Source organism: Crocuta crocuta, unplaced genomic scaffold (assembly GCF_008692635.1).
Source record: "Crocuta crocuta isolate KB4526 unplaced genomic scaffold, BGI_CrCroc_1.0 scaffold266, whole genome shotgun sequence".
NCBI classification, from domain to species: domain Eukaryota; kingdom Metazoa; phylum Chordata; class Mammalia; order Carnivora; family Hyaenidae; genus Crocuta; species Crocuta crocuta.
Genome location: NW_027531005.1, coordinates 6,839,263 through 6,861,825, shown reverse-complemented (window position 1 = coordinate 6,861,825; position 22,563 = coordinate 6,839,263). Strand labels below are relative to the sequence as shown.

At 49.1% G+C, this 22,563-nt stretch overlaps 2 protein-coding genes across 4 annotated transcripts in view; one reads left to right on the top strand and one right to left on the bottom strand.

Annotated features, from left to right (window-relative positions):
- The first annotated feature begins 2,430 nt into the window (after positions 1 to 2,430).
- On the top strand, positions 2,431 to 13,692 carry IRF5 (interferon regulatory factor 5). 2 transcript variants are annotated; one of them, XM_077770751.1, is made up of 9 exons: positions 2,431 to 2,479; positions 6,922 to 7,127; positions 9,144 to 9,333; positions 9,776 to 9,840; positions 10,348 to 10,381; positions 10,544 to 10,813; positions 11,051 to 11,443; positions 11,529 to 11,647; positions 11,930 to 13,692. In XM_077770751.1, the coding sequence occupies exons 2-9, from the start codon at positions 6,933 to 6,935 to the stop codon at positions 12,176 to 12,178; spliced, it is 1,515 nt and encodes a 504-aa protein (XP_077626877.1). In that variant the 5' UTR covers positions 2,431 to 2,479; positions 6,922 to 6,932; the 3' UTR covers positions 12,179 to 13,692. The 2 variants fall into 2 exon arrangements, with proteins under 2 accessions (XP_077626877.1, XP_077626876.1); XM_077770750.1 differs by lacking the exon at positions 2,431 to 2,479 and adding an exon at positions 5,255 to 5,374.
- A 785-nt stretch (positions 13,693 to 14,477) lies between these two features.
- The window catches only part of TNPO3 (transportin 3), an 81,616-nt gene continuing 73,530 nt past the window's right edge, over positions 14,478 to 22,563 (bottom strand). For both annotated transcript variants that reach the window (XM_077770748.1, XM_077770749.1), the window contains 2 exons: positions 16,359 to 16,450; positions 14,478 to 14,788 (listed from right to left, as the gene is read on the bottom strand). In XM_077770748.1, the coding sequence (XP_077626874.1) occupies positions 16,390 to 16,450 (61 nt within the window). In that variant the 3' untranslated portion in view covers positions 14,478 to 14,788; positions 16,359 to 16,389. The remainder of the gene's footprint in view (positions 14,789 to 16,358; positions 16,451 to 22,563) is intronic.

The following is a 22,563-nucleotide window of genomic DNA, read 5'->3' as shown; positions in this document are numbered from 1 at the left end:
GAAAAGGTCCAAGGGAGCGGAGAGCCAGGGCCTGGAATGGATGCAGGTGACAGCACGGTGTCTTAAGCCTCAGGCCATATGAAGAGGTAGAGAGAGCTGTAGATTGGAAGATGAGGGGACATGAGGTCTAGAGGTGTGCATATGACAGTGCTGGCCAAGCGGGGGACTTCCAGGTCATGCCCCAGAGAGCTCTGAGGAGGTAGCAGTTGGTAAGAAATGGAAGGAAGCTCCAGGATGGCCTTTTGGGCATCGCTAATAATAAATCTACCACTCATGTGTTTACAGGAGCCAAGAGTGGCCAAGTTAAAACCTAAGTCGGGTCACGTCGTGCCTCTGTTTCCCTGCACAGTGACCCACAAGGCCCCTGATTTTCTCAAGTCTTTACTGTCTCCCACCATAGACAGGGCAGGTCGTTCAGACAGAATCGACTTTTGTTCGTCGTTTTATCCTGGCCTGTAGAAGGTGTTCACTGAGCATTTGTTGAACTTAGACCTCACAGCCAACCTGTGACAGTGATGTTATTCTCGTGTTACAGGTGGGAAATGGGGGTTCTGAGAGTCTGTAGTTTGTTCGAGGGCACACAATGCCTCAGTAATCAGGCCTGTTAGACTCCAGATCCCGGTGTGTAGCCAACAAGTTCCCTCAAATAGGGGGTATCCGAGGAAAAGGCCAGCCTGGGGAATCCCAAGGGCTGGGCCTAAGGGGGGGGTCTCCCGGAGGGGTGGGGAGGGCAGCTGTCAATTGCACAGAACTGCACTGAGGGGGGTGGGGAGTGGGGTCCAGAGTTGGGTGGGAGGTCTTGCCCCACTTACACCTTTGTCTTCTCTCCCTACCACTCACACTAGGCTTCTTTCAGTTCCCTTTGGTGACACAGCTCCCCCCACCCACACACTCATGTACCCTGGCTTCTACCGGAATCAAGCCTCTCACCACACCCTCAATCTGCCACCCCAGTCAGGGGAAGTGGGGGCAAGGGCTGGCTTACTGTTGGGAGTGAGGCTCCTGGGGCTGTGGAGGCCACGTCTCCCTGCTCCCACGTGGCCAGGCTCCAGTAGGGGTGTGGGGGTAGGGTGGGGGATGGGGAGTGATTGCATGCCAGGCGGTCAGGTGCACCCTCACTTCCCCTTGGCTTTTGCTTCACCATAGATGGCATCAGGAGGCAAGGGGACCCTTCTGTTTTGTAAGAGCCTGATGATGCTCTCTGCCCCCATCCCCTTCCTCTCTAAGCCACATCTCCGTCCCAGAGTGGTTCTTTGTTCAGGTTCCCCTGGTCTGGGCAAGGCAGGACCCTAGGGGAGCTTCCCTATTGCTGGAACCTCACGCCAATGCTATGAGCTTGGTAATATCATCTCCTCTTTACAGACAGGGAATGAGATTCACAGGCCCAAGATCACTTAGCAACAGAGATGGGTGCCCGCTCAAGCGTGGGGAACTTCCTCTACAGATAGCCCCTGCATGGTTCCTAACAAAGTCAGAGTCTCTAAAATGGGGTCCTCACCTGAGCAAGAGGGACAGTGTGTAGGGAGCCGCGTGCAGAAGCCGAAAATCTCATGGTCCCTCAGACTATGTGTGGGGCATCTGACAATAAAAGTCTCTTGACGGCCCTTGTTCCAGATCGTTTTTTCTGGACCAACATAGAATACTTTTCTATCAAGCGTAACTGGTCTCTGGTGAAAAAAGGTTCCCATTTTGTGGTGGCCACTTTCAATTAAGTGGCAGTTTCATTTTTACAGAAAAAAATAGAACATTCTACCTACCCACATTTTCCCCATCCACACTTTACATTTTTAAAAACTATGAAATAGTGAAACACCCAGCAGATACTATGAATAAAATACTTGTGCACAATTAGATTTGTGCACAATTCTATTCTATGTTAGGGCTGGGGGTTGAGCGAGAGGGAGAGAGATGCAGGAAAGAAGAAAAAAGACAACGCATAGTAAGTAATGACACAGATTAGTAGTAAAGATGAATTCCTAGAGGGAAAAGGAGAGGCAAGGGGAAGACCAAAGTTCTGATTCATCAGCTAATACTGGATTCATGAAAAACACAGGAGCCTCTAAACTTCAAAGGACAAATGATACTATCTAGAACTTATACATTTTAGTTGCTATCTAAAATTTAGTCAGTTAACTTGGAAATCTTCATTTACAAATATTTTTATTAAAAATTACTATAGAAAACAGTGAAAAAACAAGAGTAGTCCCTGAGTAGGCTGATTCCAGTGGGAATCAGACATTATAATAAGAGTTTCATAAGTGAAACCAGCGATGAGCTTCAGAGCTCAGAAACCCCTCTAAGGAGAGGAAGTCAAGGCAGGCTTTCCAGAGGAGGTGATGCTGAAACAAAATTCAGAGAACAGTCATTATCAAGCAAAGAATGCTCCAGGAGAAGGAACAGAACGTATGAAGGCTGAGGCCAGTGAGTGAGACCCATTTATGGAACCGAAGAACGTTCAGAAGACAGACGCATGGTCAAGGTAGCGGTGAAGTGTGACAGGTGGGACAGGAGACCACGCACTGGCCCTGAGAGGTCCGGAAGGCGACCAGGGAGGGAGAGCTGGGGCAGGCAGGGTGAGACTTAGAAAAAGGGACAGAATGGCTTGAGGATCCTTGTCTGCAAGCACGTCGAGGAGGGGGTGTCCGGATCCAGGTGCCAGTGGCTTGGCCCTGGAGCCAGCCTCCAAGGAGGGCGGGCGGGCAGGGTGAGGACGGCGGAGCTATCAGTGGGCCCTACCGCGCCCTCGTTTGTACTTTGTGGATGGCCTGTGTCTGACCCGAACTTGAACTCCGGGAGGTCGCGGGCTGGGGAAGTTCCCAGGCCCAGCCGTGCACTTTGGGCTTCGTGGGGAGGGGGTCTGGGACTGTCAAATGCCTATTTTGCGGTTCCAGATTGCAGAAGGAGCCCGGTAGTCGGTCCAGGCCACCGCGCTGCCTGCCATTTCCCCCAGAGGCCTTGGGCTGTAGCCGGGGGACCGGCCTGGCCCGCTCTGCAGCCCTCAGTCGCCGGGTCAGAGCCGGGGGACCTCGGGTGGTCCCGAGGGGCAGGGCGGGGCGCTGCCCGCGCANTCTTCCCGAGGCACCTGCCAATGACAGGAATTCGGGCAGAGTGTGTGGGAAGATGGTGTCGGGTTAGAGTCGCCGTCTTTTGACTAGTGGCCGAGAGCAAGAAGCACTGACCCTCCTAGCAGAGAACCACGGGGCACAATTCTTGGACTTGCAATTTCTTCACATCCTTCCCTCGAACTTAAAACGAATCTCAAAGGAGAGGGAAAGTGAGCTGACTGTGGCCGCGACGCGGGTAGAAGGTGCCCCCCAAACCGCGCCTAGTACTCTCTGGGCAGTGTCTGAGCAGGGGTAGGGGGTGGGCGGCGGGGAGGGAAGGGTGGGGAAGAGACAGGGGGCGCCGTCAGCCCGAGGAGCGTTCTAAGAGGCAGAACCTGAGCCTGCGCCCTGGGGGTGGATCCGCGGGATTGGCCTGGGCTCCCCGCGCGCAAAGCGAGGATAAGTGACCAGGACCAGCTAGGACGCAGGCGGGGCCGATGGAGGAGAATAGAGGGGCAGCAAGGCCTGAGGCATCGTCCCGCCCTCCCTTGAACTATCCGGTGGGGGCGCTAAGGCTCCGTCAAGTGCCGGGAGGCACCGGGAAACCACCCTTTTTTACCTTACTTTGGGGTTTCCCCCTGCACCCTGGCCTTCCCCTGAAGGAAGCCTAGAGAGGCATCCGGGCCTCAGCTTGTCTCAGGATGTGGTCAAGTCACCTGGAGGCGGTGGGATTTAGGGTCACGCCAGGCGCAGGGAACCCTTTGCCTTGTCCCTGAACTTAGTGTGGGGTTGCCGGGAGACTGTGAACCGGACAGACTCCCGAGGCGGCAAGGTGCTTGCTGCTCCTCCCACTACGGGGCTGCAGAGCCCCTCCCCTAGGGGTCCCTGGTCTCCCGCACCAGTGTTCCGGGCTCCTCAGGTGGTCGGTTCCCGGGACTCCAGGGCCTTGGTGTGGATTGTGGGGCTTCCTTACCCCAGCAGAGGTTCCTAGGCTGCCCCTCTAGATGCTTCACTGTTACAGAATTCACCCATAAGGGCTTTCTCAGGTCCTCAGCCGCCCACACCTCTTCTCCTTATTTCCATGGAAACTGATGCAGGTTCTTCTGGCTTTCCCCACTCTCCAGGGCTCAAATCCTAGGTCTGGGGGTTGCAGAAGTGTTACCCCAAGTCTCCAGAGGGCACACATGTTCAGCTGCCAGTGAGCCAGGGCAGACCCCCTGCCTGGTCCAGCCTGCCCTCTGCTGAAAAATCAAGTCCTCCCACGGGGGAGCACAATGTGAATAGACTTTCTGAGAGCTGTGTTCTGGCCTGACGTGCCCTGAGAGCCTGGGCCACTGCTCCTGCCTGTAGGGAAAGTGGGAGGGGGCACAAACGCATTGAAATTCAGAACTCTTGGCATTGGGATAGTTGGAATCAGATCTAAGCCCACCTCTAGGTAGGAGGAAGCCTCCTTGGGAAACCCACTGAGCCTGGGCCTGGTGCACCTGAGGCAGAAGACCTTTCTTTGGCCTGTTGGACCCCCCCCACCCCCACCCCCTTGGCCCTGGCTGGGCTTGTTATGGGAGCCCTTTCTCCATACTACCCTCCTTAGAATACCGGAAGGGATTGTACATTCCTGACATGAATAATTTCAAAAGCTTGTGTTGAACAGCACTGCTGGGCCCCGCTAGGCAGCGGGGCAGGAATCACCCTGACTTCCTCCTTGCCCTGGGCAGAGAAGGAGTAGGCCTCTCTGGTCTCCCAGCTCCATCACCCCGGGCACAGCTGCGGGCCTGACCGTGTCATGGGTGGTGATCAGGGAAGCTTGCCTTCCCCTCTGGGTTAACAGAGCTTTCCTCTGTCCACCTTCACGGAGCCAGAATTGGCATCTACTGGTGACTGTCCTACTAGGACCAAGGCCTCTCTTCCGAGGGTGCGGGCGGGAGCTACAATTACAAATGTGGTGGGTGAGGCTATCCCAGGAGCTGTGAACCACACCAAATGTATGGTGACCATCAGCAGGGGACTGGGGAATGGGCCACAGGATGAGGGATTGAGAATTTGGTCTTGGGGACCCAAATGTGAATTTTTCCGTGTTCCTTCCCCCCAGTTCACAGTGAGTCAGATTTCCGAGTTGTCTGGTCTGGCCACTTTCATTTCCCCTGGGGCTGGGTGGAGGCTGGTGCAGAAAGGGGAACTGAACCATCAGTCTTTTAAGGCCTGGGGGCAGGGCTGGGGGCTCTCCTACTCTCCCTGTCCTCGCCTGGAGCTGGGCACTGCTGAGGAGAGGCCTGCGGATGGAGACTTCGTAGCAGCATGGAGGTGGCACTTAGCAACTACAGCCCAAAAAGGTACTGGGCAGGGAATTTCAGGGGAAACTGAGGTCAGGGCTCCCAGCAGGCCTGAAATGATAGGGGCCAGAACTGAGAGATCATCTTGGCCAACCTCCCACCTACGGCAGGCCACCTGGGAGCCCACCTGGGCGTAGGTACACCCCAGAAACCAGTTGCTCCCAGGCTAAGCCTATTGGTTGCATGGCTTTAGCTGTTGGAAAATTCTTTTTCAGGGGCGCCTGGGTGGCTTAGTCGGTTAAGCGTCCGACTTTCGCTTAGGTCATGATCTCGCGGTTCGTGGGTTCGAGCCCCGTGTTGGGCTCTGTGCTGACTGCCAGCTCAGAGCCTGGAGCCTGTTTCAGTCTGTGACTCCCTCTCTCTCTGACCCTCCCCTGCTCACGCTCTCTCTCTCTCTCTCTCTCCTAGAAATTAAAAAAAAAAAAGAAATCTTTTTCAACCTGGGTCTAGTCTGCCTCAGTGGAGGCTGTCCAGGTATTGACTTAAACCCGAGTCCTTTTCTCACATGGTGGTGCCACAAATGTTAAGGATAGCTCTGGTCTCTCTCCACTAACCCAGATGGCCTAGTTCCTTCAGCCATTCATTCCCTGACAGGCCTGCCCCCCTTGGACCCTTGCCTGTGTCACAGCCCCAGCCGCCTTCCTCTTATGTCTGGTCTTACCCCCCTCAGAGGAGGATCCTGGAGAGAGCAGGGCTGGTCGGGGAGAAATGACTGGAGGACAGAATCTTCCAACATCTGGGGTGTATCAGTTGGCTGGTATTTCTCAAGTCCCACTTATGGCTGCTGCCCTGGTGATGCAGGAGGTAGACTGAGTGGGTTGATGGGATTTCTCTCAAGATGTCCAGGTGTGGGAAGCTTCATCCCTGAGGGAAACTGAGGAAGAAAGGAAGCTCTGAGGAGTGGGTGTGGAAACCCTTCCTCCATCCACATGCTGTGACTTGGTCTTTGGCCAGGTTTCCTAGAAGGGGGTATAGTGAGGGAGTTCTCCAGAGAAGGAGAGGGAGGGGGGGCGGGGGGCACATGGGGCAGGAAGAAAGCTAAGCAAGGATGTGGAGTCAGCTGCAGATAGCCTCCGGTTTGACCCTACACCAAGCCCTGGAGCACCGGTTGCACCAGTTTGCTCCATCTGAAGCAAGGGGCCTGGCTTTTTGTCCCTGTGTATCAGTCACTCACAGGCTGTGGGCTGCCTAGCTGTGGAGCGAGGCAGCAATGAGCAGCCCCGTGCCTTTGTGGTGCCGCAGCCTCACAGCAGCCGGGCAACTGATGCCCACCTGGTAAAGCATGCCTGGGTGGGGCGTGCACGGCATCCACTGTCCGTAAACCCCCTACTTCTCTCCCACCTCCCAAACACAAAGCACAGATGCAGTGATGATCCTGTGACCAGAAAGCTGACAGTTGGAAAAGAGAATTGGCTGTGAGCATCTGGGCAGACCGGAGAGGAAGAGGAAGCCAGAATATCCCTGGCTAGGCACCCAGCACATCTTCCTGCTGCAGGGAGCATCTAGCTGCAAATCTTCTGACATCCCCCTCTGGCTTTCTCCTGCAGATCCCTCTGCCATGAACCAGCCTGCCCCCAGGGCCCCCCCTCCACCCCGACGTGTGCGACTGAAGCCCTGGCTGGTGGCCCAGGTGAACAGCTGCCAGTACCCAGGGCTTCAATGGGTCAATGGGGAGAGGAAATTCTTCTACATCCCCTGGCGCCATGCCACGCGGCATGGCCCCAGCCAGGACGGAGATAATACCATCTTCAAGGTAAGCCCAGGAAGGGGGTACTCCTAGACTTCTGAGGCACCCCCTCCCTAGAAGAGGACCCCCCCATACATCTTAAACTGACCACTGTGCCAGCTGCCTTGCTGCAGGTGACCCCAGGCTTGTACTAAGGGGATGCAGGCGTAATCACAGGGTGCTTTTTATTTTCTGATGGCACCCCTGAAGTGTGCCTTTTTTTTTTTAATTTGTTTATGAGAGAGAGAGAGCAGGGAAGAGAGAGAGGGAGACAGAGTATCTGAAGTGGGCTCTGCACTGACAGCAGAGAGCCCGATACCGAGCTCAGACCCATGAACCGTGAGATCATGACCTAAGCCTAAGTTGGACACTTAACCGACTGAGCCACCCACGAGCCCCTGCATTGTGCCTTTTTTAACCTCCTACCCAGAGCAAGGTGGGGACTGAAAGGCCCCCAGGAGACCTGCCTGTAACTCCCCCTCCTCCCTCCCTTTCCTTGTCACATTCTCATCACACATGGGCACGTGTGCAGTGTGCATGTTTGGAGAGCACATACTCTAAAAGAAGACCACAGAATGCCCCTGTAATCTTAACACTAGGAGGTAACGACTACGGTATGTTTTGCTTGTACGTTCAATTTTCTGCATGTCTATAAAATTCAAAAATGGAATCAACCTGGAATATCCTGCATTTTTCACCACCCAACGTCAGAACCAGCTTTCCTCTGCCATAAATGCCACGTCGCTTTCCGTGATTGCTGGAGGGCTTAACAGTTTAGATGTCCAAACCCAGTTTTGGACACTTCCCATTGCTTCTAGTGTTTCAGTGTCGAAGACCTGTCACGTGTACCCTCTAAACTCTTACCCTCGGTACATCTTGAATGATTTTCTTTGGGGTTAGTTCCTAGAGTTCAGCATTGCTGGGGCAAAGAAAATCCTTATTTTTAAAGATTTGGATAGGGTCGCCTTAGTCTTTGCAGGTTGATACTTACCCTTTGAAGGTTCTTTTCAAATCCATTTCTTATTTTTGAATAGGTAACACAATTCAAAATTTAAGAAGTGTAAAATGGTTTGCAGCAAAAAGGCTCCTCCCCACCCCCGTCTTCAGCCACCCACCTATCCCCTCCCTGGAGACAGTTAATATTGTCAGTGTCTTGTTTATCCTTCCTGAGAGATTTTTGTGCATAATGTGCAGACACGTACCTATTTTTCTCCTGCTTTTCACAAAATGATAGATGTATACATACCCTTCTGTACCTCACATTTCTTGAAGATTTTGACGTATTAGGATATCAAAATCCACCCCCCCCACACTTTTTTTTTTTTCTTGCTGCCCATTATTCCATTCTCAGGATTGACCATAATTTAACCAGTTCCCACTGAGGGGCATTTATTCGGGGTCTTCGGCTGCAATGAATAACCTGGTTTATGTGCAGAATTTTGTGTGAATGCTTCTGTATCCCTAGGATAAATTCCTAAAAGTCGAATTGCTATGTTAAAGGGAAGAAACATTTGCAATCCTGATTATCAGCCAACTGACCCTCAAAAATAATACCAACAGCTAAAGTGCACGGAGCCCATCCAAAGTGCAGGCACAGCTTTGACAGCTTTGTGGGCCCTGGAGTCTTTACATCCACACTGTAAGGTGGGCACTCTGCTGGGGACATCACAGCAAAAAAAGGCAAAGTGACATGCCCCTGGCACAAAGCTGGTGGGTGACCGTTTCCAGATTCAAACCCAATCCCGCTCCAGATCCTATGTTCTTATCCACCATCCTCCTTAGAGATTTTACCTTATTTACACTTGCAGGAGCAGTGAATAAAATGCCTTTCAAAGCGCTTAGGTTTCCTTTAGTTTCTTGGAGCCCTGGGGGCTGGGAAGGACTGGAGTCTTATCTCTCACCTTGCAGAGGGACACTCAGGTCAGGCTGTGTGTCCCTGAAGGTCTCACAGGCTCAGCAGTGACTCCCATGGGCCAGGAGGGTCTGGGGCTTTGCCGAGGGTCGAGATTCTCTGTGGTTGCCTATCTTTTCTTCCTGCCCCAGGCCTGGGCCAAGGAGACAGGAAAATACACTGAGGGGGTGGACGAGGCAGACCCGGCCAAATGGAAGGCCAACCTGCGCTGTGCCCTTAACAAGAGCCGTGACTTCCGCCTCATCTACGATGGACCCCGGGACATGCCACCTCAGCCCTACAAGATCTACGAGGTCTGCTCTAATGGCCACGCGCCCGCAGGTATCATGCCTGACCCTATGTGGGCCACCTAGGAAGCTGTGCAGGAAGGTCTGCTGTGTGGGAAGGCCCAGGGCCCCTGAGTGTGCGAGGTCATTACATCCGGGGCTCCCAGGAGTGGCCTGCAATGGACCATTTGTGAGGCCGGGAATGGCTTGGCACATACCAGGCTTCATGTCGGTCTTCCTCACCTTGCCCTTGTTCTTGGCTCTTGGCTCCAGTGACTGTAGGTCTAGTGGCCGAAGGAGCTTAGTGCCATGGGGTTGGAGAGGTCCCTAGTGGTTCCTGGTGGCTGTGTGGCCTTTCAGCTTCCTCTGTTTGGGCAGCTCTGGGCAGGGAAGAAGCCACAGCAGGAACTGCCCCAGGGAGCCCTGGTGGCCTTCCCCCACCTCCTCCTCCTCCACTGACTCCGTTTCTGTCTTTTCTTTCTCTCCCTGCTCTGCAGAGTCTCAGCCCTGTGAGGATTATGCTTTTGGTGCAGGAGAGGAGGAGGAGGAGGAAGAGGAAGAGGTGAGTTCAGGACCACTCTTGGCAGTGTCACCTGCACTGACATGGTGGGCCTTGTTGGGGCCTTTCTGCTGTCCTGCTCGGCTTTAGGACTAAGCAGCACCTTTCCTCCAGGGCCCTGCTGCCCTTTCTGCAGCTCTTCTCTGGAGCTTCTTCTTGGAGTTCTGAGGATAGGACCACAGTCAGCATCCTGAGCCTCCTTAGGGCTTTGTTGCTACAAAACATGACCTCATGTCATCTGACACACCCTCATAGGAGTTGGGGCTGAGTAGGTATTACTACCTGTAGAAGGCAGATGAGGAAACTGAGGCCCTGGGAGCTCACTGACCTGCTTGGGAGGGCAGAGCTGGGACTGGAGGCAGGTCTGGCCTTGCTAAGCTGAACGCCGGGGAATTGCTTTTGTGGTGCTCATGTGTTACTTCTTTAGCATCAGATCAATTCATTAACCTGGCCTCCCTTCTCTCTCTCTCTCTGGCCTCTTCCCTTCTCCTTTGCCTGTCTTCTCTTCAGCTCCAGAGGATGTTACCAAGCCTGAGCCTCACAGGTGGGGCCGGGAGGTGGTGTGGTTGGGGGCCTAGAGTAAGGAGAAGCTGCAGGTACAAGTACCTGGGAGGGGGCTGAGGGAGGCCCAGGGCTAGGATTAGGTGGGCCTAGGGGGCAGTTACCGAAGTGGCATTAAAGCTCTGTTTGCCCCCCTCCTCTGCAGAAGCAGTGCAACCTGGCCCCCCCATGGCACCCTATTCTTTACCCAAAGAGGATGTCAAGTGGCCACCCACTCTCCAGCCACCTGTGGTGCTGGGCCCTCCTGCACCAGACCCCAGCCTCCTGGGCCCCACCCCTGGGAACCCTGCTGGCTTTGGGGAGCTTCTCCCTGAGGTCCTGCCAAGTCTGCAGCCTGGACCCCTGGCTGCCAGCCTGCCCCCCACGGGCGAACAACTCCTGCCGGACCTGCTGATCAGCCCCCACATGTTGCCTTGTAAGGACCCATGGGAGGGCTGGGCAGGGGGGTTGCTCTGCAAAAACAGTGCTGAGGCGGGGGGGTTGGTTTGCAAGAAGGGTGGAGGAGGAAGAACAAAGATGCTCAAGCCAGTCCCTCCTTGGGTGGGGGTGGGGGGATATAATCGGGAGAGCTACCGAGATGGCCTGGCTGCTGGGCAGAGGACAAGGAGGCATAGGGCTCACAGACCGGGCCGGCTTGCCCTCTGCCCCACAGTGACTGACCTGGAGATCAAGTTCCAGTACCGGGGGCGGCCACCCCGTGCCCTCACCATCAGCAACCCACAGGGCTGCCGGCTCTTCTACAGCCAGCTGGAGGCCACCCAAGAGCAGGTAGAGCTCTTCGGCCCTGTGAGCCTGGAGCAAGTGCGCTTCCCCAGCCCCGAGGACATCCCCAGCGAAAAGCAACGCTTCTACACAAACCAGCTACTGGATGTCCTGGACCGCGGGCTCATACTCCAGCTGCAAGGCCAAGATCTGTATGCCATCCGCCTGTGCCAGTGCAAAGTGTTCTGGAGCGGGCCCTGTGCCTCGGCCCACGGCTCACAGCCCAACCCCATCCAGCGGGAGGTCAAAACCAAGCTCTTCAGCCTGGAGCATTTTCTCAATGGTGAGGGACCCGCATTGTGCTCCTCCTGGCTTCCTCTCATCCGGGGACATACTTCTAGCCTCTAAGGGTCTTGATCTTGCTGCAGAGCTCATCCTGTTCCAGAAGGGCCAGACCAACACCCCACCACCATTTGAGATCTTCTTCTGCTTTGGGGAGGAGTGGCCTGACCGCAAACCCCGAGAGAAGAAGCTCATCACTGTACAGGTATGCCACCATCTCATCCCTCAAGCCCCACTCTGCTCTGGCTCGAATACTGGGAAATCCTGGGGCTCAGCTCTCATCCCAGGGTGGCGGCTCAGAGCTCTCTGAGCAGTGTGAACTTAGCGGCCAGAGATAATCAAGGCCCAGGGCTGTCCACACATAACCAGCCTTTGTATGAAGTAGAAATCTGTGGCCCTTTTTCCTGGGGGATGCCTGAGGCACAACTAGATTTGACAGTCCCATGAAGGTTCTCCCTGTCCCTCTTTGCCCCTCCCTCCCCGCCAGGTGGTGCCTGTAGCAGCTCGGCTGTTGCTGGAGATGTTCTCAGGGGAGCTTTCTTGGTCGGCTGATAGTATCCGGCTACAGATCTCAAACCCAGACCTCAAAGACCGCATGGTGGAGCAGTTCAAGGAGCTCCATCACATCTGGCAGTCCCAGCAGCGGTTGCAGCCTGTGGCCCAGGCCCCTCCTGTGGCAGGCCTCGGTGCTGGCCAGGAGGCCTGGCCCATGCACCCAGTCGGCATGCAACAATGAGACTGCAGATAATATCTGGCATGGGCTTCCCAGGTGGCTGTGTGGACTCCGGTGGCTGTGTGATGGCCTCATTGGGCACCTGACTGGCTTGCAGGTCCTCTTTCTGGATCTTCTGGAAGTGGATTAGTGCTAAGGAGAGGGAAGAGAGGTCTGAGTTCCAGGCTCTCCTTGCAGCATCTGAGGGAAGCTAGAAGCCACTTTTGCTTTGAGGGCTCTGTCTTCCTGGACACGCCTCTCCTCTGCTCACTCTGGAGGAAGTCAGACATCAGCCCCAGTGAGCAGAGGAGGAACTTCCTCAACCCTAGAGGCCTACCTGAGAAGCATTTGTCCCAGACTGGCCCACCTTTGTGGCTGCCCCCCAATTCCTCTGGCAAAAACAGCCAAGTGCTGTGGGCCATGCTCTCTCAGCAGGGCATGGGTCTGATCCGATTTGGGAGTTCCCTCTAGTTTGAGCCTCATGTCCACATATCTGAGACAGATATGCACACAGGTATTATACCAGATCCTTAAGGCTGGCAGCTACTTCCTTCTTGAAAGAACATGGGGTAGAGGTGGAATTTTATGTATTTTTCAATTAATAAATACTAAAAAGATCCAGTTACTTCCATGGTACTCTAGGACCCCGTTTCTGATATCAGCTGGCTCTCTTTCCCCGAGCACTTGCCCTCCATCTCTGGGGCCATGTCAGAGGGCGGGCCTGCCTTCCAGTGATGAGTCAGTAGGGCTCCATGAGCACTGAACCGGCTGGCTTTGCTTTCTAGGAGGAAGCCAGCTGAAGTAAGGGTGTGGATTCTTAAATGTGTGCAGTCTAAGATCCTGTCCAAGTCAAACTCTTGAGTACAACCGATATTATACAGGAAAATTTGTTTCATTGAGTTCAAATATTAGATAGAGCTCTGCGGTCAAGCTTATTAGCTCAAAACCCAATTACTTTAACATACTGAGTGACCCTATTTACATAAAACTACAGAAAATGCAAACTAATCTACAGTGACAGAAAGCAGATCAGTGCCTACTTGAGCATGGGGAGAATGGTTAAGAGGCATGAGGAAACTTTTGGGAGTAAAGGTATGTTCACTATCTTGATTGTGTTAATGGTTTCATGGGTGTATCCGATGTCAAAGCTTATCAACTATATAACGTAAATATGTGCAGCTTATTCTATGTCAATCATATTGCAATATAGGTTTTTTTTTTCAAAGACCAATTACTGTATTCAGAAGATTAGATATCAATCTACTTGGGTGGCCACTGTAGAAAGAATATACGTACCACAAATGTAGCATGAGTTTTAGGGTGAACTAGAAGAAAAAATATGCAGAATGAGCCAACTCCCCTGAAATATGAAGGGTCCATGGCATCAAGAGCAGGGGCCTGCCGTTTAAACTCCACAGGCAGCCGTCTACCAGGTAACGCCTAGGACTGCTCACTCGTGTGGTCTAGCTGTATCATTTCAGAGCTCTGAGGCAGTAAAAGGAAGGAGAAACAAACACTGATTAAATTTTAAAAATTTATTGTTTTTTCTTTTCTTTTCTTTTTTTGTTGCTGTTGATTTGTTCTTGAGATGGCTGTAACACCAGACAGAACAGTGCCCTCAAATCTAACGCCTGTGCAGGGCTGCAACTCCTTTAAAACATTAAGATCAGCTTTGGGCTTCCCTCTCCCGCCTCACCCCCAAAATGAAGTCAAATAATTTCCACACTTTTTAGTAAAATACAATTAGCCCTGTAAACNAAAACAAAAAAAAAAAAAAAAAAAAAATCTTTAAAACACTAAAACTTAGACTATACATTTGTATCCCACTCACCCTAATTTTGGCTGATGACAACCCACTGTGGATTGGAAGTGGATTTAGAGATTGGATAGGGTCAGGGTTGGGATATACATGAATTTTGGCCCTTGCAGGTCCTGGTATCACTGATGTGGCCATGGTATAAAACAAACAGGCTCCTCCTTGTCCGATCAAGTCTAGAGGTGAGAAGAAATGCTGGGCGAGTGGGATAAATTTCTATTCATTTTCATTAAAAGAGGAGGGGGGAAGGGCACCAAGGGAGGGTGGGAGGGAAAGAGAGGAAAAAAGAATAAAAACCTTAAGAGATGATCCTGACCCTTTTCTTCCAATTGCAGCTATTTTAACTGAATTCCCGTTTTCCCTAAGTAAATGGTTTCTGCTTCACAGAAATCTGTACTTTCATTTTACTGTGTGCACATGCGTGTCAGCATGTGTGTACAGGTACGTGTGTGTGCGCGTGCGTGTCACTGCTGCCAAGTGAACGTTTCAGTTCTGGTTTCGGCTTAGTTGTCCTTTTGTTTTTTTCCTTTTTTATTTCTTTAAAATTATTTTTCCTTTTGAAACAAGTTCACCAGGAAACCAGCTCCCCTCCCACCACGCCGGACAGGCCACAGCCATCTTTTTTGAAACCGCGCTGATTTTCCCTCACACCCCCAAACAGGAACTCCTCAGGATGGCCTCTGAAGGCTGGAGTCTCTCCCTGTCTGGTGGGACGCCCTGGTGGCAGTGAAGGCCCCTCTGCCACAATGGAGGTTTCTGATTGTGGGACACAGTCTGGTTTTTGTTTTCTTCCTGTCTTCTAATTAAAAAAGACATTCCTGACAAAAGAGAGAAAACAGTCAATAATTGTGGTCCAGGACGCAGTAAGCTTCTTATAAAGTCAAGGCAGACATTTCTGTACTTGCTCAGGCACCCATTCTGCCCTCTGCAACACCGACTCGGTGGGGGAAAAGAAGATGGATTTTTTTACTTGTGATTTCAAGAGAGCTACTGCTTTAATGATACAGTCTGCAGCCCTTCTCTAATTCTGAGTGTGCCGCGGAGACTAGGGAATGTATGTTGGGGGAAGAGTGGACTAACAGGTCCAGGCTGCCCACCCCAAACACACAAAATACCTACTTCAGTCTGTTTTAATACTGGGGTTTCATGTGACAGTTTATTCTGAAGGAAGACTTTGCCTACTAACAAAAGTTTAAAAACCACTGATGTAGTCTGTATGAAAAAGGTACTCTGTAGAAGTACTAAGTACCGTGGTTAAAAGTGAGGACTCTGGCACCAGAATGTCCACACTTGAATCGCAGTTCTATCAATTACTGACTGTGACAATCACACAAATCATTTAACATCTGGAACCTCTGTTCCCCTGTAAAATGGGAATAAAAAAGGTAACTAACCCAGAGACCTGGCTGAGGATTATCTTAGTTAATACATACAGAACACTGTGCACAGCACCTGACACGCAGTAAAGGCACCATAAATGTCAGCTATGAGCATCCACGGCTGGCCGCTAACAAGCCTGTGTACATCACCAACACTACAAAACGGGAAGATCCCAAATGATATCACTACTCACTAAAGAACCAAAGTTAAGAAATAATTTCTGGTGTGGTGAGGCACTGCCAAAGAGTACCTTCATCTACGAATGCGTTTAGTGACAGAAACCGCCAGGAAGGTGTTGCACATTCATCGAGAATTGCCTCCTGGGAGAATAAATTCTGCCTAAGACATCAAAGGTGGGGCTTCAGAGGAGAGCCGCTTTTCTTCTCTCAGTCAAGAAACTGGCACCCAAATCCCACTACCCAGTCCCTTGTGTCCTCAGCTAAGCTTATTGCTGTACCTCAGAAAGAGGAGTTAGGAAGCACATGGTGAAAAACTGCTGACAAAGAGCTAGACAACGACACCACCTCCTTTCCTCTATCTCTGGCATTGGTCAGAACCTCGCATTTCAGCATTCAGACTATAAAAGTGATAAGAGTAAGTATCTTTTGTTCATTGATATGGAAGGTCAGTTTTAGGAAAATGGTGTCATGTAATCACAGTCAACTTTAGGTCAGCATTATTTTCACCAAAGTAGCCAGGTTAAAAAATGTTTATTTAGCATACACACTTACCATCCTAAAGTGTCTATAAGATGACAGGAGAATTTTTTTTTCTTGAGCTCTTCTACAATAACTTTCCTGTGGGGGTGAAGATGGCATCCAAAAGAAGCTGACAATTCCTGGCTGCCTTGGCCCAAGAAAATCAGGGCCCTGCATTTCCAACTGTTTAGCAGCGTTAAACTGTTAAGTCGTTCCCTGACCAGCTACAGCATAAGTCCCATGATGGGCACTAAAACCTATGTCATTCCCAAGCATTCCTGGCAGCCAGGGAAAAGGCTGGGACACTCACCTGGGTGACAGGCACAGTGCAGGAGTGTGAGCTATCGAAACAACCTGGTGAAGTCTCGCAAGGCCCAGCAAACTTGTTTACATTCCTCAGCACTAGAAAAGAAAAAGGTAGGTTGGTCCCTGACTGAGAAGAAAGATATAATAATATGCTGAAAAACCACCCCAACACTGAAGTTCAGTGAGAATGATCTCAGCTCTGTACTTCTGATCTTTCCATAACTCAAGGGCAAATATTAACTACTGCATATGAGAATAATTATAAGCTGTATGGGTTCCAAAGAGTATATAGAGAAAAACGGCCTAGGTTTGAATCCTGGGTCCACCATTCTTGGGCTAGTTACCAAACCGCTTCAGTTGCCACATCTATTACCTACTTCATAATGTTTGGAGGATTACATCAGTTCAATACTTGGTTAAAGTCCCTGACATAAATACAAGAAAGCCAGAACCCCCAAGTAAAAAGGCAAGCATATTCACCTAAGACTGATAATCTTAACTCTACGAGCTGAGCTAACTTAGTACCCTGGTTTCCTCGTTCTTTTCCAAAGGCAGATTTTGTTTACAAAGCCCAGTCCAGCAACTAAGTCTCTATCAGTCATCGATTTTCTAGTTGAACAGGCTGCTCAGGGTTTCCTCCTGTGGGAGGAGAAGGGAGAGGAGATAGGAAAGGGTTAAGGCACGTACAAAGGGAGAAGGAGGAAGCAGGACTCTGTCATTAGGCAAGCACTGAAATGGGGTCTGAATGGCCCAATCTTCATCTGACCCTGTTTTTTCAAAAGGCCTCTTTTGTCCAAGACAGTCACCAAGAAAACAGTTGCTCGCTTTGTTCTTCTGGTCAGTCTTTATAACCAGTGTTGATAACTAAACATGAAGGTAAACTATAAACAGTGGAAAAGGAAGTACTTCCTAACATGCGCATCCTTCTTCGGCCCTCTTTGGCTCAGAAAAACTCAGGGACCACACAGCCTACCACCTAGGGTGCAACGTCAGAAGAAAGTGCTCTCTCCTTCTCTTAACGGCTAAACACCTGGAAAGGAACTGCTAATAATGATTCCACAGAAAAGAAGGTGGAAACTATCCCCTGAGTGCCTACATCTGGATTTCCTCATCTTTATAAGGTCTGAAATAGCATTATGAACCTTGATTTAGATTCTAGGATTTGATTCAACAGAATATTCTAGAAACTTTCTTCCAGTCTCTCTCCATTCTAAAAATGTACTGAAAATGATCAAGTCTTCTGGTTTTACTGAAATTCTGCCATTTGTGAATTTAACATGTTTCAATACAACCATTACCTTCCTCAGTCTATTTCCAAATCAATGCTGACTACAAAGGAGGTAGTTGGCATGGCGAGAACGTATCGCTCATGCTTCCACTGTCACAAAGGAAGAAGATGTGTAACTCAAGAGAAGCCTCTGTGAGGCATCCTATTGTAAGGAACTATGACAACATGAAACAGTTAAATGTGGGACAGCGATGGAGACTTAAGATTCTTTTGCTATTCCAAAGCCATATGGGTTTTCAATTTTACCCTTCTTCAACCAGACAGCATGGTTTAATATGGAAGAGAATGATAACTCCACTCCTCACCTCTCTTGTGACACAAGAGAAAAAGTGCCGAAACCAAAATGCAAGCACCGAGAACGGTGGGGAGCCAGGGTGAAGGAGGGGTGAGGCCAGCATCTCCAACCTGCCCAGCTCCACTCCCGGCCCTGCTGGCAACTGCTCTGGTGTCCAGAGCTTCAGCCAAATGGTTAATGTGTCCTTCCTTGGTGATTAAGCCCAAAGAAAGGGATTTTTAAAAAGGAAAAACTTAAAAGCTACAACTCTTTTCTGTTTTCTGCCTCTATCCTTCTGGCATTTATTTTCCATTTGATTTCATTCATTTAAAATGGCCACTATTTTTCTAGGTTCTTTTTTCTGGCTTCCATTCCCACAATCCTAATCCTTTCACCATACTTCTGAAACTTTTCATTCCCTCAAGCCCCATAATCCTAGTAGCGGTCTGCTGAGAAATGCAACCCTTTCCACCTGATGTTCTGGCAGATAATGGAGAGTAACCAAGCTCTAACGACTAGAGCAAGAGACAGCCCCAAACCGGCCTAACTCTAGCCTTTATTCAACATCTTCTGACCTTGAGAATGTCATGCAAGTGACAAGAGTCAGAGAATAAACACTGACATAGAGAAATGGGAAGTGATGGCAGGATTTCTTCTAGTTATAATGAGTGGTGCTTAGAGAACAAGAATGATTATTTCAGAATGAAGAGCCCCAGCTTTCTTCAAGCTGACCAACTGAAGATGTTAGGGAATTAATTAATTACCAGTACTATGTGAAAAACAGGCTTGGACTTGCTGAAATGAAACTGAACCAGTTTACCCTCCCTGGTAGGATGGCAAAGAAAGCAGCATGTTGAGGCAGGAGTTACAGGACCTTAAAACCAAAAGGGAGACTGAGTCATGCACAGAACAGAAGGTTCACGGGCAACACGCATACTAGAGAAAGAGAATTACTATGAGCAGGTGAGCAATCTCAAACATTTTCTCTAGCACCTTAACATTCCATCTTCTGTTCCTTTCCCACCACTGCCACAGCCTACCATAGGAGGAGCCGCAAAACTTGTTCAGCAATGAGAGATCAAGTAGGCCAAGCTGGTAGTGCATCTTATTTCTTATCAGAGGGCAAAGATCACAGATGTTTTTGTTTGTAACATTGCATTATTCGGGTTCCTTTTCTGTGCCCCTCAATTCTCCTTAAATTAGGGAATTCCATTACTCTACAGACTTACTCTGTCGTTCTGTCATAGATTAGCCCAGATAAAGGAATTCAGGCTTGGTGGAGACTTATTTTAGAATGTGTGGGTGGGTGGGTGCCTTAGAGCTGGCAGGAGACATGCTCTAGCTAGCTTTGCAAGTGCATAATGACATTCCAGCAGGTTCTTGTCCAAAGAGAAAGTTAACATTCACTGATCACCTACTACGTGACAAATCTTCAGATTTCCATGTGGTATCTCATGATAACCCTTATGAATAAGATGGGTATTACTAACTCTCCTTTGTAGATGAATAAGCTGAAGTTCAGTAAGTGGCAACATTCAAGCCAACAGCCTTGACTGTAAGCCTAGTCCTTTTGGGGGTTCTCTCCCCAGACTCCCATTTGCTTTTTGGAAATTAGAACCAGTATGATCCTGCCCTTCTACTGACCAATACTAGATGGAATACATAATACAGCAAAAAAATAGCAGAAAGAAGCCATATTCTGCTCTGAGACAGCTTCTGGTGGAATGCTAACTACTTCTACTGTGAAGATTCATAACGAAAAGCAAATAATCTTGTAAAGTTATCCCCGTCAATATACACCTATCTACAACAGGGGAAATTCCCTTCTTCTGGCAAAATGTGTCATGAAGGTAGTCACATGCTATTTTTCAGTCATGCATGTCTCTTGATCTATGGCCAAAAGTCAGTTACTTTTGGGACTGTTAAGCCACTTAGTAAGCTACAAAATAACAGCACTCATAGGTTTGGGATTTTAAGAAATTAACAATATCACTGGAGAAACTCTGGGAGATGAGAAAGTAAACCATTCTGGAAAGTAAGATTAAGAAATCAAGTCTCAGAAAAGATTAACCCTGTACCACCGCCTAAAATTTATTTTCTCCTCCTTTTAGAAACTAGGTCTGGTTTTATTTGTACATGTATACCACATGCTCCTGAAAAAAAGGTAGAGAAAGTTATGAAATAAAAAGTGAAAGCCTTCCCTCCTCTCACATCCTGGTCCCAGTTGTACATTTTTCCAGAATTTACTATGCATATCTATAAAATTTATAATAAAACAGCTTTTAATTTTTTAAATATTTTTTCATTTTTGAGAGAGAGAAAGAGATACACAGAGCATGAGTTGAAGAGAGGCAGACAGAGAGGGAGACACAGAATTTGAAGCAGATTCTAGGCTCCATACTATCAGCACAGAATCCGACATGGGGCTCGAACCCACAAACTGCGAGATCATGACTTGAGCCGAAGTCAGACACACCCAACTGACTGAGCCAGCCAGGCGCCCCTACAACAGCTTTTAAAAGTGCAAGCAACCAACTCTGGCTGAGGTCATAATCTCACAATTCATGGATTTGAGCCCTGTGTTGGGCTCTGTGCGACAGCTCAGTGCCTGGAGTCTGCTTCAGATTCTGTGTCTCCCTCTCTCTTTGCCCCTCCCCTGCTCACAATCTGTCTTTCAAAAATAAATAAACATTGGGGCGCCTGGGTNTGAAGGATGCCTGGGTGGCTCAGATGGCTAAGCATGTGACTTTGGCTCAGGTCATGATCTGACGGTTTTGTGAGTTCGAGCCTGGAAGTGACTGCACAGAGGCTGCTTGGGATTCTCTCTCTACCCCTCCCCCGCTCGCACTCTCTCACTGTCAAAATAAACAAACAAATAAATAAATAAAAGTGCAAGTTGAGGTACATGTGGCTGGCTCATGATCCAACTCCTGATCTCAAGGTTATGAATTCAAGCCCCACACTGGGTGTAGAAATTACTTTAAAAACAGTGTGTGTGTGGGGGGGTTGTGCACGTGCCTGGGTGGCTCAGTTGGTTGAGTGTCTGACTTCAGATCAAGTCATGATCTCACAGTTTGTGGGGTCGAGCCCTGTGTTGGGCTTGCACACAGCGCAGAGCCTGGAGCTTGCTTCAGATTCTGTTTTCCTGCCTCTCTGCCCCTTCCCCAGCTTGCGCTGTAACTGAAATGTTACTGATTAACAAAGCCATAGTAATCAAAACAGTATGGTATTGACATAAAGACAGACAAAGAGATCAAAGGAATAGAGGAGAGGGCCCCAAAATAAATCCCTCGCATATACACTCAATGATTTTCAATAAGTGTACCAAGACCATTCAGTGGGGGAAAAGGTCAGTGCTGGGAATTCTTTTCAATTCAAAAGAACTGAAAGCAGGATCCTGAAGAGATATTTGTACACTCGTGTTCACAGCAGCATTACTTACAATACCCAAGAGGTAGAAGCAACCCAAATGTCCATCAACAGATGAGTGAATAAATAAATGTAGTATATACATAAAACAGAATGTTTCTCAGCCTTAAAAAGGAAGGAAATTCTGACAGGTGCTACAACATGGATGAACCTTGAGAACATTGTGCTAAGTGAGTCACAAAAGGACAAATGCCGTATGATTTCACTTATAAGAAATATCTAGAGTAGTCAAGTCAAATCACAGAAACAGGAAGTAGAATGATGCTTGCTGGGGACTAGAGGACGGGAGGAGAGGGAGTTGTTTAATGGTTATAATTTCAGTTTTACAAGATGAAAAAAATTATGGAAATTGCACAACAATGTGAATGTACTTAACACTATGAACAATATACTTAAGAATGGTTAAAATGGTAAAATCTATGGTATTTTATCACAATTCAAAATTTTTAAAAATTGTCAGTACAAGTTGGGTTATATGATACTATTATTTTTTCCCTTTATCATATACTTTCTATATCATCACATGTATATTACTGCATCTTTTTTCAGTACCTATTTAGTTACATTCTATTAATTAACTATTCTCTTTTGATGGACAATTAGAATATTTCTAGTGTTTTTCACTATTACCAAGCCTTACTGTAACACACATTCTCAGACTTATAAATCATTCCACAACTGTATGACTTATAAGTCAATATCTAAAGGAGTGTCTGGGTGTCTCAGTTTGTTAAGTGTCTCACTCTTCATTTTGGCTCAGGTCATAAGCTCATGGTTCGTGAGATCGAGCCCCATGTCAGGCTCTGTGCTGACAGCGCAGAGCCTGCTTGGGATTCTCTCTCTCTGCCCCTCCCCTGCTCAGGCACATGTGTGCACTCCCTATCTCTCAAACTATTAGAATTTCAGTATGTTAAGGCATGGTGAAAAATTTCCAATTCACTACTGCTTACGTCATCTATGTTTCACAACTAATGCTTCACCTATTCACACCTGCATTCCTGACCCCTGATTATGGATGAAAACAGAAAAGAACTTCATAAAGATAAAGATAGATTTTAGGAAGGGCAGTGGGCTGCTCAATGCATTTTTCTTTTGGAAGAAATAATGCTTCCACTTACCCATTAAGATCTCATCCCAGTTAATACACTTGTACAGTAAAAGTGATCCACACCTATATAGCATGATGAGATTTCCGCCCCACCCCAGACTGCTTTCTAA